General features: G+C 49.4%; 1 protein-coding gene and 1 non-coding gene across 2 annotated transcripts; one reads left to right on the top strand and one right to left on the bottom strand.

Moving 5' to 3' along the window:
- Positions 1-376: 376 nt before the first annotated feature.
- TLE7 (TLE family member 7) lies at positions 377-12,169 on the top strand. Its single transcript, XM_027516059.1, has 10 exons — positions 377-678; positions 8,301-8,708; positions 8,811-8,833; positions 9,000-9,058; positions 9,538-9,750; positions 9,858-10,099; positions 10,279-10,420; positions 10,555-10,708; positions 11,439-11,512; positions 11,812-12,169. Exons 2-10 carry the CDS (start codon positions 8,401-8,403, stop codon positions 11,914-11,916), a joined length of 1,320 nt encoding a protein of 439 aa, XP_027371860.1. The 5' UTR covers positions 377-678; positions 8,301-8,400; the 3' UTR covers positions 11,917-12,169.
- A 4,458-nt stretch (positions 12,170-16,627) lies between these two features.
- TRNAM-CAU lies at positions 16,628-16,700 on the bottom strand. The gene has a single exon. It is a non-coding gene; the product is annotated as a tRNA-Met (tRNA).
- Positions 16,701-17,700: the final 1,000 nt, after the last annotated feature.

The raw sequence follows: 17,700 nt of genomic DNA, 5'->3' as shown, positions 1-17,700 counted from the left end.
CTTGGAGCTGCTGGTTTACTGACTCACCTTGCAAACCACAAGCTTATTGTGGGTAACTCTTTGGGTGAGGTCGGAACTTCAGTTCAGTTCAGTCACTTAGTCATGTGTGACTCTTTGCGACCCCATGGACTGCAGCACACCAGGCTTCCCTGTCCATCACCAACTCCGGGAACTTACTTAAACTCATGTCCATTGAGTCAGTGATGCCATCCAACCATCTCATCCTCTGTCGTCCCCTTCTCCTCCTGCCTTCAATCTTTCCCAGCATTAGGGTCTTTTCCAGTGAATCAGTTCTTCACATCATGTGGCCAAAGTATTGGAGTTTCAGCTTCAGCATCAGTCCTTCCAGTGATATTCAGGACTGATTCCCTTTAGAATGACTGGTCGGATCTCCTTGCAGTCCAAGGGACTCTCAAGAGTCTTCTCCAACACCACAGTTCCAACACCACCTCCAACATTCACAAGCTGGGTGGAACTTGCCTGTGAATAATTTCTGTTGAGTGGAAGATGTCAGTGAATTAGTAAGGGAAAAAGTGTTTCGTGCCTATGTTTATATGGTTTATACATTTTCATCCACAACAGGGGCCCTAGTCAGTTCTCCGGAGGCTGTCCTGCAGAAAGAGAAATTCCAGGGTGGGGGAGTGGCACCCTGAGTACAACCATCAAGTGCTTTGGGATGTGAGTACAAATATCTTCAGTTCAGTTCAGTCGCTCAGTCATGTCTGACTCTTTGCAACCCCATGAATTGCAGCACGCCGGGCCTCCCTGTCCATCACCAACTCCCAGAGTTTACCCAAACTCATGTCCATCAAGTCAGTGATGCCATCCAGCCATCTCATCCTCTGTCGTCCCCTTCTCCTCCTGTCCCCAATCCCTCCCAGCATCAGGATCTTTTCCAATGAGTCAACTCTTCACATGAAGTGGCCAAAGTATTGGAGTTTCAGCTTCAGCATCAGTCCTTCCAATGAACACCCAGGACTGATCTCCTTTAGGATGGACTGGTTGGATCTCCCTGCAGTCCAAGGGACTCTCAAGAGTCTTCTCCAACACCACAGTTCAAAAGCATCAATTCTTCGGTGCTCAGCTTTCTTCACAGTCCAACTCTCACATCATGACCACTGGAAAAACCATAGCCTTGACTAGACGGACCTTTGCTGGCAAAGTAATGTCTCTACTTTTGAATATGCTATCTAGGTTGGTCATAACTTTCCTTCCCAGGAGTAAGAATCTTTTAATTTCATGACTGCAGTCACCATCTGCAGTGATTTTGGACCCCCCAAAATAAAATCTGACATTGTTTTCCCTGTTTCCCCATCTATTTCCCATGAAGAGATGCTAAGTGGTTAGAATTGGGTTGCTCTTCGATTGCCCACCAGAGGGTGAACAAACCCTTGCCCCTTAGGCTGTCACTGGCCAGGGTCTCTGGGCACGAAGGGGTACCTACCTGCATCTTGCTGGTTCTTCTCTTACCGAAGCAAAGGTGAGAAAACTACCAGCTAAACTGTTTGGGGTTTGGTGGATGAAGAGGAAGAAGGGGAAAATGCTACTGGGACTTGCACGGCCTCTAACTCATTGACACAAAGCCTGTTTTCATTGGCTTTCTAATTGTGGTAACATACACGTAACATGAACTTTACCGTTTTAACTATTTTAAAGTGGCATTCGTACTTTCACAGTGCACTGATCACTACTGTCTAGTTTCAGACCTTTTCATCACCCCAGAAAGAACTCCATGACTATTAAGCAGTTGCTCCCTGTACCCCACCCCCACCTTCCAATCCCTAGAAACCACTAATCTGCTTTCTCTATATATAGATTTGACTATTCTGGGTATTTCATGTAAATGGTCTCTGATCTCTGTTGTGGCTCAGATGGTAAAGAATCTGCCTGCAATTCAGGAGACACTGGTTTGATCCCTGGATCAGAAAGATTCCTTGGAGAAGGGAATGGCAACCCACTCCAGTATTCTTGCCTGGAGAATTCCATGGACAGAGGAGCCTGGTAGACTATAGTCCATGGGGTCACAAGGAGTGACTGAAGAACACTTTCATCTTCATTCTGGGTATTTCATGTAAATGGCCTCATACAATATGGAGCTATTGTGTCTGTTTTTTTACTTAGTGTGATGTTTTCAAGGTTCATCTAAGTTGTAGCATGAATGTATCCTTCCTTTATTTTTATTGGTGACTGATACTCTAGTGCATGAATATACCATATCTTGCCTATCCATCCGTCTGTTGATGGACTTTTGGGTTGTTTGTACCTGTTGGCTATTGGGAATAATGCTGCTGTGAACACTGGTATACAAAAATCTGTTAGAGCCTCTGTTTTCAGTTCTTTTAGGTATATACCTAGGAGTGGCATTGCTGGGTCATATGGTAATTCTGTGTTTAAGTTAGTGGTTTTGGCTGCTCTGGGTCTTTGTTGCAGTGCACAGGCTGTTCCTTGCTGCGCACAGCTGTTCCTTGCTGTGCACAGGCTGTTCCTTGCTGCACACAACTGTTCCTTGCTGCGCACAGCTGCTCCTTGCTGCGCACAGCTGTTCCTTGCTGCGCACAGCTGCTCCTTGCTGCGCACAGCTGCTCCTTGCTGCGCACAGGCTTTCTCTAGTTGTGGTAAGCAGGCTCTCCTCTCTAGCTGTGGTGGGTGGGCGTCTCACTGTGGTGGCTTCTCTTGTTGCAGAGCACAGGCTCTAGGGTGCATGGGCTTTAGTAGTTGTGATACATGCATGGGCTTCGTTGCCCTGTGGAATTTTAGTTCACCAACAAGGATGAAACCCACATCCCCTGCCTTGGAAGATAGGTTCTTTACCACCAGGCAAGTCCCCACTTGCATTCTTATCAGCAGTTGACAGTTCAACTCTTAGCATTCTTGTGTCTGTCCTGAGAGTGCCCAGAAAGCGCCCCTCCAGGCTGCTGCAGCCAAGTGGCCCCTGTTCCTACCGTCCTCCGTCTCCCTGCACTCCAACAGAAGGCTGTGTGGGGTTGTGCAAACCTAGTCTCAAACTGTTAACTCTAGCCCTTCCTTGCTGTGTGATCTTGAGCAAGTTATTCAAACTCTCAAAGCTTTAGCTCCCTTCAGTGTAAACCTCCCTCCTGGGTCAGCTCTGAGAGTGGGCTATGATGATGATGCAGAAAATGAACGTCTAGTGCCCAGCAGTGCTCTGGATTGTGATCCAGACCCTACGCCCCTTTTATGAACCCTCTTCTCCAGGGGCTGCCTCGCTGACCACTGGGGTCCTCTCACTGGCCTCTCTCAGGCTGGCAGACTGTCTGAAAGTGACAGACGTGGTCTTTTTTTTTATTTTTGATCATTTTTTTTTTTCAAAATAGGGGTCCTAGATGAGAGAACAAACAGCATGAGGGTGGAAACATGAAGTCTTGACAGGACAACTCTCTCTCTCTTTTTTTTAAATATTTAGTTATTTGGCTGCACCTGGCCTTAGTTGCAGCATGGGGGATCGTTTAGCCGCTGCATGTGAGATCTCGTTCCTGACCAGGGATCAAATCTGGGCCCCCTGCGTTGGGAGCTGGGAGCATCAAGTCTTAGCCACTGGACCACCAGGGAAGTCACCTAGGGATATACCTTAAATACAGGCATTATCTAGAAGACTGTCAGTTCAGTTTAGTCGCTCAGTCGTGTCTGACTCTTTGCAACCCCATGAATCGCAGCACGCCAGGCCTCCCTGTCCATCACCAACTCCTGGAGTTCACTCAGACTCACGTCCATTGAGTCAGTGATGCCATCCAGCCATCTCATCCTCTGTTGTCCCCTTCTCCTCCTGCCCCCAATCCCTCCCAGCATCAGACTCTTTTCCAATGAGTCAACTCTTTGCATGAGGTGGCCAAAGTACTGGAGTTTCAGCTTTAGCATCATTCCTTCCAAAGAAATCCCAGGGCTGATCTCCTTCAGAATGGACTGGTTGGATCTCCTTGCAGTCCAAGGGACTCCCAAGAGCCTTCTCCAACACCACAGTTCAAAAGCATCAATTCTTTGCACTCAGCTTTCTTCACAGTCCAACTCTCACATCCATACATGACCTCTGGAAAAACCATAGCTTGACTAGACCATAGGCAGCGGTAATAGTTTTGGAGACAAGGGCTGTGTTCATGAGTGGGAAGAGAGAAAGGGAGAGACAGAGAGCTTTGGATATTGGAAGTCAGGGGTGGTAAAAGATTTCTTTGTAAGCAGCAGCAATTTCAGGACTTATACTTCAAAAGAAGGAAGGCAAAAAGAAAAAACAGAACAGAAGTGAGTGTGTTCAGTGGGAGGGGTGGGCCATGACTGGAGGTGAACAAGGGGAGCAGAGCAGGAGAGGTCCAGGCTCGTCACCCCTTCCCTTCCTGCCAGAAAAGGACCCCCAAACAGAGGGATTTAGGCGGTGCCTCTCCAGTGGGGTCCCCAGACCGCCAGCAGCAGTGTCACCCTCACCCAGGAAGTTGCTAGAAATATCAGGTCTCAAACCCCACACCAGTTCAGTTCAGTCCCTCAGTTGTGTCCAACTCTTTGCGACCCCATGGACTGCAGCACACCAGGCTTCCCTGTCCATCACCAACTCCCAGAACTTACTCAAACTCATGTCCATTGAGTCAGTGATGCTATCCAACTATCTCATCCTCTGTCGTCCCCTTCTCCTCCCGCCTTCAATCTTTCCCAGTATCAGGGTCTTTTTAAGAGTCAGTTCTTTGCATCATGTGGCCAAAGAATTGGAGTTTCAGCTTCAGCATCAGTCCTTCCAATGAATATTCAGGCCTGATTTCCTTTAGGATGTGAAGAGAAGCGCAAGGCAAAGGAGAAAAGGAAAGATATACCCATTTGAATGCAGAGTTCCAAAGAATAGCAAGGCTAGATAAGAAAGCCTTCCTCTGCAATCAATGCAAAGAAATAGAGGAAAACAGTAGAATGGGAAAGACTAGAGATCTCTTCAAGAAAATAAGACATTACCAAGGGAACGTTTCATGCAAAGATGGGAACAATAAAGGACAGAAATGGTATGGACCTAACAGAAGCAGAAGATATTAAGAAGAGGTGTCAAGAATACAAAGAAGAACTATACAGAAAAGATCTTCATGACCCAGATAATCGCAATGGTGTGATCACTCACCTAGAGCCAGACCCCACCCCAGGGCCACAGAATCAGAATCTCCTGGGGTGGGCCCAGTGCTGGGTTTTAACAAGCCCTCCAGGTGTTGAGCACTCCAGTGTAAGAATCACTGGTGAGGCCTCCGCAGAGAAGAGTTCCCTGATCCTCACTTTCCGAGAGAGACTGGTGAGAGATGAGAGATGACAGGGCTGGCCTCCCCATGCCCAGGGGGTTCACCTGGAGATGAGAACGTGAAACTGCTTCCGGGTGTAGCTCCACCCAGCTCTCCATCTTTGCGCAAACACTCCCTCGCATGGGGTGCCCCGAACCCATCCCCTGAAAAATGTCTCACTGCACCTGGCCTCCTGCTGTGAATTTATTGGGCAGATCCCAGTCTTATCCCAGGACTCTTATCCCAGCCTTATCGGTAAAGGCAGCCCAGCTCTGTGGTGGGTGGTGGCCGAGGTCACGCCCCGTAACTGATGAGCCATCCAGGGCCCTACACCTGACCCAGGTTCTGACCCAGGGCTTAATCATCAATTAGTCTAAACTAGCAGCCTGCAGCACAAGGGGCAGTGCCTGAATGAGGGAGGGGTGGATGAAGCTGGAGGAAGAGATACCCATTACTAACCAGATGTGTGCAGTTCTCACCTCCTGTCTCCAGGGTCTGACCTGCCTACGGAGGTGAGTTGCGTGCTGTGAGGGACTGGTGAGTGCTCGTCTTGCTGGCAGGGTGAATCTCTGCTCTAGCATTTTGTGTTGAAGCTTGAGAAAGAGAGTTGCCTTTATTCCCAGTTCTGAGGGTGGAGCGGAGAAGGGAATTGGTGATGCTGACTCTTCCTTGGACACTTCAGAAAGCCTTGTCTTATTCTTAGCATGTAATCCTTCTCATCCATGAAATCCTGTCTAAATGGCTTCACTGCCTTTAAGCTTTACCCACACGTGGGCCTGGGCTCATGCCCGTCTCTCTCTGCGCATCCCCATCCCCCTGGCTGGGAAGGTGTGTGCTCTGCCCTTCCACCACCCTCAGGGCCAACCCAGACCTGGGGTCCCAGTTAAAGGAGACTGCTGCATGTCTTGGCAAATTTGCTGAATTATTTAAACAAGTAATTAAGAATTGGGCTTCCCTGGTGGTTCAGTGGTGGGAAATCTGCCTGCCAGTGCAGGAGACCTGGGTTTGATCCCTAGGTGGGGAAGATCCCCTGAAGAAGGAAATGACAACCCTCTCCAGTATTGTTGCCTGGAGAATCCCATGGACAGAGGAGCCAGGGGGGCTACAGTCCTTCGGGTCTTAGAGTTGGACACAAAGTAGCAATTAAACAATAACAACAAGTAAGAATCATGAGAACTTCAAATTGCCAGTTGGGGAAAGTGACAAAGAAAGGACCTGGTTGAGGGAAAAGGCTCATGGTCCAGCAATTTTAATTTAGGTCTAAAGAGCCACAGGCATGCAAAATATATCCCGGGTTTTGCAGTGATATCCTCCTGCCATTCCTCTTCCTACTTGCCGATTTCTATTCCTAAGGGCAGCGCCCTTCCTAATTTCTTAAGTCTATACAAGCATATGCAAAGATAGGCTCTAATTTCCATCCTTTTACACCAAAGCTGTGCCTGATACACATTGAATCCACTCCCTCCCCCATTAACTTCTCTTGGAATTTTCCACGTCCAGACAGCAGCGTCCTTGTTCCTTTTCACAGTTGTGTCACATTCTGCTTTACACAGATTACTGTGACTTATTTTACCATTCCCTTCGTACAGATTTTGGGTTTGTCCAGTCCCAGTCATTTATCACAAGCAATGCTATAATGCTTCTGTTTAGACATAGATTATTTAGCTTATATTTGAGGGCAACTTGAGGATAAATTGCTGAAAGTGGAACTGCTGGGGGTTGGGTAACTACATCGCGACAGTGGTGGATAGTACCCTCCTCCCTCTGATGGGAAGGGAGGAAGGAGACGGTGGAGAGCCAGACACGGCAGAATTTGAACCTCTTCTCCATGCTTTCTAGCTGTTTGCTTACCCACTCAGAACCTCAGCGTTTAAAGCCTGTCAAATGTGGCCCGCACAGGTGTGCGGATGAAATGGGACCAGCTATGTGAAGTATTTGATTCAGGGCCACAGGCACAGTGAGACCGCCAAGTGTCAGGAGGAGCTTCCCAAGGGCAGGCAGCCTGGGTACCCCATTGTGGTTTTCAAGGCATTGGTTCTAACTGGAAGATCCCGTCTTCAGCCCTGCCTGTCGTCTTGTCCCTACAGCTTCTGATCTGTCCTGTCAGCGGAATACTGGGTCTCGCCTGGGACTTCTGGGGTTGGCTTTTGGGCAGACTGAAGGAAGGCATTTGGTCTGCCTTTAATCCTCAAAGCTCTGGTCCCTGGCACAGCCCTCAGATAAACGCACTATCTGCCATGTATTAAGTGTTTGCCACTAGCCTTGTATCATTCTGAGTATTCCACATGCATGTTTGCATTCAGTTCTCAGAATTAACTCCTAGGATGGGAAAGATTAAATCCCCACCAGCCAACCTCTTCATCCTTCTGCAGCCTTGCCCAAGGCTTGTTGCCTGACTGCTGAGTTCTTCCATGCTGTCCCCTCTAGGGGAGAGAGACCCCGTGACGTGTGTATGGTTTCCTGTGGCCTCATGTTTCTTTTACCCGGTGGATGAACCCTCACTTGAAAACACTATGCAATGGTCAAGAATCGGCCTGCCAGTGCAGGAGACACAAGAGATGCGGGTTTGATCCCTGGGTCAGAAAGATCCTGTGGAGTGGGAAATGGCACCCCATTATTCCAGTATTCTTGCCTGGAGAATCCCACAGACAGAGGAGCCTGGTGGGGTACAGTCCATGGGGTTGCAAAGAGTTGGACTCTACTGAGCACGCAAGTACAATCGTTGCTCAACAGTGTGTATGCGCTTAATGCCACTGACCTGATCTGTATGTTCAAATCGAAGGGCGAGTTTGATTTTAGAGGATAGGAAGTACAGTCTGTGTGTCTGGAAGGAAAAACAAAACACACACCTGGTACTATTATAACATCTCAAAGTGTCCAAGTGACGTTTCACCCTCAGCACCATCGCTGCCAACATTTAGTATCAAAAGTGAGTCTGTGACCAAATTGCGAATCCTCTCTCTCAGAGGAGTATTCTCACAGTCTTCTCAATAGACCCCAAAGATCACATCCACATGTCAGCATCCCTTCTCTCTCTTGCTGCAGGGAATCGGGACGAATTGGGGACTCAGGATCTGTGTGGCAAACTCATTCATTTCTCAAGCCCTGGAACCAGGTGGCTCAGGCACTTCATTGACCGAAAACCATGAGTGAAGAGAAGGAAGAGACCTTGTTCCATGTGCTCCCAATTTATGATGAGCCTGAAAAGAGGAGGGACGTACCAGAGAGCCCTGATGCTTCCTCCCAGCCAGAGCACCATGCATGGTCTCAGCTGGGTGAGATGTGCGGTCCCCCGGAGCAGCCCCTGGGCTCCCTGAGGCAGCACGGCCCAGCTTATCAACAGATGACCTGTGCGAGTCCCCAGCAGCAGGCCCCCCAGGCCCTGGACGGATCTGAGCTGCCAGCCACTTGGCTCTCCAAGGCAGAATCCGAAGATGCAGCATTCGGTTTCAGGTAAGTCTCCCTTGAACCAGGCTGGCCTGGGGCGGTGAACTTTCTCAGGAGAGGGAGTCTCCACTCATCTCACTTCCTGTCTGTCTCCTCCCTGTGTCACAGCCCCCCACCAGGAGCGGAGTTTGGTAAGTCCTAGCTGGGATGGTGTGAGCAGGCAGGGTGCAGCCAGAGGCTGGGCTTCAGAGTGGGGGTACCCTGGGGTGTGAGAGCAGCCTTCTCCCTGGGTCCTGTGATGCTGTTGCTGCCAGACCCTACCTCTCTGAGCGGGTGGCCACTGGTCTCTCCCTGTAGGTGAGCCTTGTCCTTCGCCTGGTCCCAGTGAAGAAGTCTTGTCATTCCTCAGAGCAATTGTACGTGTCTTTTTTGTTTTTTAAACCTGGCATCTTTCCCTTCCTATTCCCCTCTCCCGCCCCAACAAGAAGTTAGTACGAGGAGGGTGAGGGCGTGGGGTGTGTCTGTACCCTCACTCTCTCCCCCACAGGTGGTGGGTGCATGGAGCCCCTGCTTCTTTGGACCCGGGCTGCCCTCCTTCTGTCACCAGTGTGTAGGGCCTCAGCTCTCAGGGTCGCATTTAGAGTGACATCCTCAGAGGGATTCTGAGCCAGGCTCTGCTGTCATCGCTGAACTCAGAAGTGTCTAAGATATGGCCTGTTTGCCAGAGAGGCCACCCTGGGCTGGTGCAAAAGGATGTCAGTGGTCTGGGGACCCCAGTTGAGGACACGGTCCTGCCTGGGGATCAGAGAGGAGCTGGTGGATGCAAGCTTAGGAACAGGCTGGCCCCTATCGATGAGAGCAGGTCAAGGCTATGACCCTTTCGTGGCTACCCCAGCCTCCCGTTCCAGATGACGTGGTGGTCAGGCAGAGGGCCCCACATAAGTCCTGGAAAGTTGGCCGACTCCGCCACGGGAAGAAAGTCTATGCAGTGGCCATCAGCGGCTCGACTCACCACGTGTACACATGTGGCCATGGCTACATCAGAGTGTGGGATGAGAGTGCCCTGCATGCCTGGGACCAGGCACCCCAGGCCCAGCTCAACTTCCAGGTGAGGGGTCCTCCAGAAGGCTGGGGGAGCTCGGGGATGACCTCTGTCCTGACACTGAGAGCCCGTGCTTCCTAGAGACCATTTGAGAATATTGGCCCTTCCAACAGGACCGTGACAGCTGTGTCTTCACCTGCAAGCTGTTCCCCGATGAGCGGAGCCTGATCACGGGGGGTCTGTCCCAGAGCCTGACACTTTGGGACTTGGTGCCCACCCCCCGTGTCAGGGCACAGCTGGCCTCCACTGGCTCTGTGTGCTATTCCCTGGCTCTCTCTTCCAACGCCCAGATCTGTGTGGCTAGTTTCAAAGGATTTGTTGAAATTTGGGATTTGCAGAACCAAATCTTGATCAGGTATGACCCCAGGGGGTGGGGTGCAACAGTGAGGCTTTTGGGCTTGCCCTACCTCACTTCCTCCTTTGCAGTAAGACAAGGTGAGTCCGTGTGGAGGGCTGCGTATCTAGGGACTTCCTGGGCCCCAGACTTCTAAGGGTTCAACCAATGCACAAACCTCTGAGTTGTTTTCCCACCAGGAAGCATGAAGTCCCCATATACGGATCCCGGTGTGTGGACATCACGGGCAATAAATTCTGGACGGGAGGTGAAGACACCAAGCTATATTCCTGGGACCTGAGGAGCTACCAGAGGCTGCAGCAACATGATTTACGGCATGAGGTGCTCGCATGGCTACCGTGGGTCTGAGTGTGGTCCCTGGGGCCCGGGAGCTGTGGGTGCCTGCAGAAGTGGGGGTGCGATGAATGATGGGCATGGCCTCTTTGAGTGCTGACCCCAAACCTCCTCCCCAACAGATCCTCAGCATTACCCATGACCCCAGTGAGGAGTGGTTGTTAGTAGGCTTGAGAATGAGTGACATCGTGATCGTGCACACACACCGGAAGGAAAAGTTTAAGGCTGTCCTACAGAAATACGCCTACCATCACAATCTCAAGTTTGCCTCTTGTGGTGAGTGAGCAGGCCGGGGACACCTCTGGGTGCCCTGTCACCTGATAAGCTGTCTGCTCATCTGGGGAGTCTGGGCCCAACCGCTTTTCAGACTGTTTAGTTCCCCCCTCTTTGGCCCCAGAACTGGCTGGACCAAGGTCTCGGGCCACCTTCCCATTGCCTTCACCTCTGCTTCCTCCCACCACCAGTTTTTCTCCCCTGCTGGCATGGCTAGGTTTTCTTCTTTCTTCCTCTTCTTCTCATTATCACTTATTTCTTTGGCTGTGCCAGGCCTTAGTTGCGCCAGGCAAGCTCTTAGTTGCAGCATGTGGGATCTATCTAGTTCCTTGACCTGGGATGGAATCTGGGCCCCCTGCGTTGGGAGTGCAGAGTCTTAGCCACTGGACCACCAGGGAAGTCTCTTTCCTCCCTTCTTTCTCTGCTCGTTCCCTCTGCTTCTCTGACTTTGTCTGTAATGGTAGCTTCCTACACAGAACCACAGCCCATAGACAGAGGAGGAACGAAGCCCCATGTGATCGTCCTGATGTCCAGGGACTCTCCCCGGGATCCTGGGTGTGGCAGGAGGGAGCAGACTGAAGATGGAATGATTTGGGTCATGTCTCTGAGTTTTATAGATGGGGGAAGCTGAGGCAGAGAAAGAGTGGTTCCTTCCCTGGTCTCGTTGGGAGCAGAGCTGGGGCTGGAAGGCAGGCGTGGTCTTTGGCCCCTCCATCTGTCTTTTCTCTGCCAGGGAGCTTTCTTGTGGCCACGATGAATGAGACGATCCGCTGCATAGCTGCACCTTCTCTGCATAAATTGTTTCAGGTACTGGGTGGAGGGGTGTTCAAACCCAGGTACTTGGAGCTCACAAACCCCAGACCCCAGATGGTGGGGTCCCAGAGACAGTGCTGGAGAGTACCTCTGAGATGGCAACCAGGGCCATTGAGTACATCAAGGGGAATGAAGACTCAAGGCCCTGGGAACTCCTGGGCTCCACCTTGAGCCCCGAACTGAGTCTGGCCTCTGGACCAAGCCTCAGGTCCACATGGAGCCTTGAAAAGAGCCCTGTATGACGCCTGAAACACCCCACATGTTGTTCCTCCGTGGCCTCTCTTTCCCTCCAGGTAGAGGAGTCTGCACACATCCTGTGTTGTGACATATCTTCTGACAACCAGTACGTGGTCACGGGCTCCAAGAATAGTGCCTCGGTTTACCAGCTCTTGTATTGAAGGTCCCGCTGGTGAAGACCCAGAGAAGGCCAGCGTGCTGGAGGGTGACCTTGGGGTGCTGGGCCACTCACACCTGCCACTCCCCCTCCTTCTCCTCATGTGTTGGTTATCTGTCCACTCCCCCTCTTGCCCAGCACATGCCTAGCCTGCTCTCCAGGTTTTTATTATACAGCTTAAGGATTTTTCCTTTGTTATTTTTCTACCACTGATTTCTGGATTTTGTAATTAATAAAATAGAAAAGCAAAAACTAAAGTGGCTTGGGTGTGTGGTCAGTTGTTTCAGATAACAAACTCATCATGATGGATTGCTTACACCCCCTTTCAGCAAATTCCTGGGTGGGTAAAACATTTTAGACCGTACTTAGTTTTGTTTATAACTCTTTTTGGGGGTGTCAGGGAATTCTTGGACTCTTAAGAAAGCTCAGGAAGCAAGGTATGTCCACGTACAAACTTTCAGTTTGTATCAGGATGCTGGTAGACCAACAAAACTCAACTCTTGACGCAGGTTAAGACTCCAGGAGCTGATCTAACCATATCCAAGATCTCGATTCTCAATCTGGCATCTGGAGCCAGTCAGAAGCTGCCTGTCTGTTTCAGGGCATCTTCTCATGTTGGTGGATGTGATATTTTGTGTGGTCTTCACCAAACTGAAAAAGACCCAGCTCCTTGAATCAAGCCATATAGGCCTGCTTTACTCCAGCCTCTGCTTGGAGTTGGCGTGGCTGAGACAGCTGCTGCTGCTAAGTCGCTTCAGTCATGTCCGACTCTGTGCGACCCCATAGACCATAGCCCACCAGGCTCCCCTGTCCCTGGGATTCTCCAGGCAAGAACACTGGAGTGGGTTGCCATTTCCTTCTCCAATGCATGAAAGTGAAAAGTGAAAGTGAAGTTGCTCAGTCGTGTCTGACTCTTTAGCAACCCCATGGACTGCAGCCCACCAGGCTCCTCCGCCCATGGGATTTTCCAGGCAAGAGTACTGCAGTGGGGTGCCATCGCCTTCTCCGGGCTGAGACAGCTAGTAGCCTACTAAAGTTTGTAGGTTAAAATTCACCTGGAAGAGGCATGAAGATTGGGACCAATTGTACCATCCTTTGCATTGAGATACTGTGCAGTAGTGGTTCTTGCTGACAGATAACGAGTGAAGAATGTGCCTCCTTTCTGGGCCAAGACTAAAGGAGTAGGGGGATGTCCCCTCCAGGCTGTCTGTCTCCTTCTACCAGCTCCAGGCAAGTGATGTGAAGGTCCAAGGGGATTACAAAACAATGAGATGAAAGCATCCTGTGTCCCCAAATCAAACATGGAGAAAAGCTTCCCCCTTTGGAATATTTCAGGGGAGAGAAATAAACTTGTATTTGAATTGTTAGACACGTTGAAGTGTATTTGTCACTATAACTCTGGAAATGACAAACTTTTACTTAAAGGGCCAGATAGTAAATATTTTAGGCCTTGTTGCAATTGCTCAGCTCTGTTGTAGCATTCACATATGTGAATGTGACTGTGTGCCAATAAAACTTTGTTTATAAAAATATGCAGTGGGTCACATTTGGTCTGCTGGCTGTAGTTTGCTGACTCCTGCTATAGCCATTGTGCCTCTCGATAATATATTTATTTAGCTTCCATGGAAAAATATACAGAGAGTAGGGTCCAATAGTAATCCTGTCCTGGGCTATAGTAACAATTAGACTCCAAGTGTCTATATGTTTTCTATACAGTATTTTTAAAAGGTAGGGAATTCTAAAGATCAAATTCACAAGATGGGTAATTTCTGGAGACTAAAGTAGAGAAACTGGATCATAAAAGGATAAAAAGGACACATTCAACTCTATATGCATTGTTTATTTCTTCAAGGTCAGTTCAGTTCAGTTCAGTTCATTCGCTCAGTCGTGTCTGACTCTTTGCGACCCCATGAATCGCAGCACGCCAGGCCTCCCTGTCCATCACCAACTCCCGAAGTTCACTCAGACTCACGTCCATCGAGTCAGTGATGCCATCTAGCCATCTCATTCTCTGTCGTCCCCTTTTCCTCCTGCCCCCAATCCCTCCCAGCATCAGAGTCTTTTCCAATGAGTCAACTCTTTGCATGAGGTGGCCAAAGTACTGGAGTTTCAGCTTTAGTATCTGTCCTTTCAAAGAACACCCAGGGCTGATCTCCTTTAGAATGGACTGGTTGGATCTCCTTGCAGTCCCAGGGACTCTCAAGAGTCTTCTCCAACACCACAGTTCAAAAGCATCAATTCTTTGGCCCTCAGCTTTCTTCACAGTCCAACTCTCACATCCATTCATGACTACTGGAAAAACCATAGCCTTGACTAGATGGACCTTTGTTGGCAAAGTAATGTCTCTGCTTTTGAATATGCTATTTAGGTTGGTCATAACTTTCCTTCCAAGGAGTAAGTGTCTTTTAATTTCATGGCTGCAATCACCATCTGCAGTGATTTTGGAGCCCAAAAAAATAAAGTCTGACACTGTTTCCACTGTTTCCCCATCTATTTCCCAGGAAGCGATGGGACCAGATGCCATGATCTTCGTTTTCTGAATGTTGAGCTTTAAGCCAACTTTTTCACTATCCACTTTGACTTTCATCAAGAGGCTTTTTAGTTCCTCTTCACTTTCTGTCATAAGGGTAATGTTTGTCAAAAAAGAGTTGGCTTCAAGAAAAACCATTAACAAAGTGAAGACAGCCTACAGAAGAGGTAAAAACCTTTGCAAAGATATTTCTGGTATTGGATTTATATCCAAAACATGTAAAGAATTCTTAAAACTCAACAACAAAAGACAAAACGATTTAAAAAAGGGCAGAAGATTTGAATAGCTGTTTCTATAAAGAAGGTATACAGATGGCAATAAGCACAGGAATAAGCTCAACATTATCAGAGAAACACAAACCAAACCCACAGTGCAAAGGAATATTGCATGAGCAGGATGGCTAGAATAAAGAGGACAGACAGTAACAAATTTGCCGGGTTTATGGAGAAACTGGAACCCTCATAACTTGCTGCTGGGATTGTATTAGTAGAACACATTGCAGCCACTTTGAAAAACAGTTTGGTAGCTTTTTAAAATGCTAAAGGTAGAGTTATAAGACTCAGCAATTCAATCAGATGTATACCCAAGAGAACTGAAAAAAAAAAAAAAAAGGCATGTAAATTGGGAGAGTAAGACTTTGAAAAGATAAAATAAGAGAACTGTATACTTTTTCTTCTTTTGTGGAAAGAAGGTAAAGTCCAAGTTAAGAGTAGTCACGATAAGTCAAAGAGTAGTGTAATTTCAAGGCTAGTTACTAAAAGAATACTAAACAAGGGTACAGCTTCCAAGTTAATACAGGAAAACTACTGGAATAATAGAGTATAATAATATATTAATAAGTTTTATTATTTATATTTATAATTTATTATTAACTCAGTACATTAATTTGATGTTAATCTAAATAAAATTATGTAATAATGACAAACAGCAGATGTGACTAAATACTGAGCCATAAAGTTCAGAGTATTTAATTCTTACAGAATATATTCTAAGACCATAATGCAATTAAGATAGAAATAAACAATAAAAAGGAAACTTTTTTGGGACAAGAAATTTCCTTGTTTTGGAAATTAAGAAATATATGTCTAAATAATTAGTAGAGGCAAAATCACAAAGAAACTGGAAGCTATTGTCAACTGAATAATCAAAAATTGAAGGATTAAAAAAAATCTAAAAAGAATGGAAGGATTTAGCTAAAGCTATAGTTAAAGTTTGGCCACTCCTAGGTCATCAATGCCAGCCTTCACCTTGCTTTCCGGGGCCACGTGGACGACTTGCACTGACAGCCCAGTTCTTCCCAGAAACTGAAACTGGTCTGGACTGGAGAAAGGATACAGTCTCAGGAGACAGCAGAAAAAGAATGTGGAGACCCGGCCTTGATCTGCGTAGAGGAGGTCGTGTTTTAGTTGCTCAGTGGTGTCTGACTGCAGTCCCATGGACTGGGGCCAGTTAGGCTCCTCTGTTCATGGGATTCTCCAGGCAAGAATAGTGAAGTGGGTTGCCATTTCCTTCTCCAAGGGATCTTCCCTACCCAGGGATTGGACCCGCGTCTCCTGCCTTCCAGGCGGATTATTTACCGCTGAGCCATTAGGGGAGCACACAGAGGAAGTTGGGGGAAAGGAAGTCAGAAGTGGTATGCTGCTGCTGCTGCTGCTGCTGCTAAGTCGCTTCAGTCGTGTCCGACTCTGTGCGACCCCATAGACGGCAGCCCACCAGGCTCCCCCGTCCCTGGGATTCTCCAGGCAAGAACACTGGAGTGGGTTGCCATTTCCTTCTCCAAAGCATGAAAGTGAAAACTGAAAGTGAGGTCGCTCAGTCGTGTCCAACTCCTAGCGACCCCATGGACTGCAGCCTACTAGGCTCCTCCGTCCATGGGATTCTCCAGCCAAGAGTACTGGAGTGAGGTGCCATCGCCTTCTCCGAGAAGTGGTATAGGAAACAGATTTTTCACAGATGTTGCGAGACGAATTTAATTGCACAGCAGTGCTGTATCCATTTCCCCGCAGGAAGATGGGACAATGATCGGCCCTCGTGGCTGTGGCTGAATGGGCTCTCTGTGGACCTAAGCATTTACTTCTGTTCTCTGGCAGCATGTGAGGATCCCTCTACCTGCCGAGTCCGCGGGGCCTCTGTAAACGCCATCCCGGAAAGCAGATTATTTTCTGTGAATGGCAGCAAAACATTATGCCCTCTCTGAGGCTCGAACTCAGGACCTTCAGATTATGAGACTGACGCGCTGCCCACTGCGCTAAGAAGGCTGACAGACAGGACATCTTCTTTACCGCTAAAGGGAAAGTGCCTGCAGCCGCTTCCTTTGGCCTAACAGCCTCACAGGAGTCGGTGTTTGCAGGCAGAGCGCCGGTGGGTCCCGGGACAGCTGGGGAAGGACGGCTCCTCTCTTCTTCCGGGAATGGAGCCGTGTTGCGGCGGGAGGGAGTCCCGCGCCTGCCTGGAGCTCAGGGGGTCGAGAGAGGAGGTGGGCTCGTGCAGCCGCGCTCGCCGGGGGTGGAAGGGTGCGCGCGGCCGGTGGGGTTCTGCGGAGCGAGCAGGAGTAGGCGCGGCAGAACACGCGAGGGTCCCGCGCTGGCACAGGCTCCGAGGGAAACCGGAGAGCACGCGCCTGGCTTTGGCGGGAGGACGGGCGGCAGGGATGCGCAGAGCAGGGAGGAGGCGGCGCGAGCGGCGGGCGGCGCTGGGGGCGTCCGCCCAGACGGCCACTGTCGCCGGAGCGCTCGGGGCGTGAGCTCGGGCTTGTGTTGCTGACAAACGGAGGGTGTCCGGCTGGACGAAAGCTGGAGGGGGCGACACCCGCTGCAGATGGGCATCGGGGGGGGAGGGGCATCCCTGAAGGGTGGGAAGGGACCTGGGGCCAGGGCAGGAGGGCGGGAGGAGGAGAGAGGGGTTCGGAAGAATTTGGGGCGTGAACTCTCCAGGCCCTGAGCCGGCCTTAGGAGTGGGGATGAGTTAGGAGAAGGGAGAGAAGATTCCAGAAGACTCTTGGATGTGAATTCAGTTGGAAAGACGGAGGAGAAACCATGATTGCCTTGGATTTGTTATCTTACTTGTTTATTCAACCTGGTGGTTCTGCTTTCTCCTTCAAATCATTTTGTGTCCTTATTACATATCAGATCAGATCAGATCAGTCACTCAGTCGTGTCCGACTCTTTGCGACCCCATGAATCGCAGCACGCCAGGCCTCCCTGTTCATCACCAACTCCCGGAGTTCACTCAAACTCATGTCCATCGAGTCGGTGATGC

The sequence above is a fragment of the Bos indicus x Bos taurus genome, chromosome 18 (assembly GCF_003369695.1).
Source record: "Bos indicus x Bos taurus breed Angus x Brahman F1 hybrid chromosome 18, Bos_hybrid_MaternalHap_v2.0, whole genome shotgun sequence".
NCBI lineage: Eukaryota > Metazoa > Chordata > Mammalia > Artiodactyla > Bovidae > Bos > Bos indicus x Bos taurus.
This window is presented reverse-complemented; position numbering and strand designations above follow the sequence as displayed.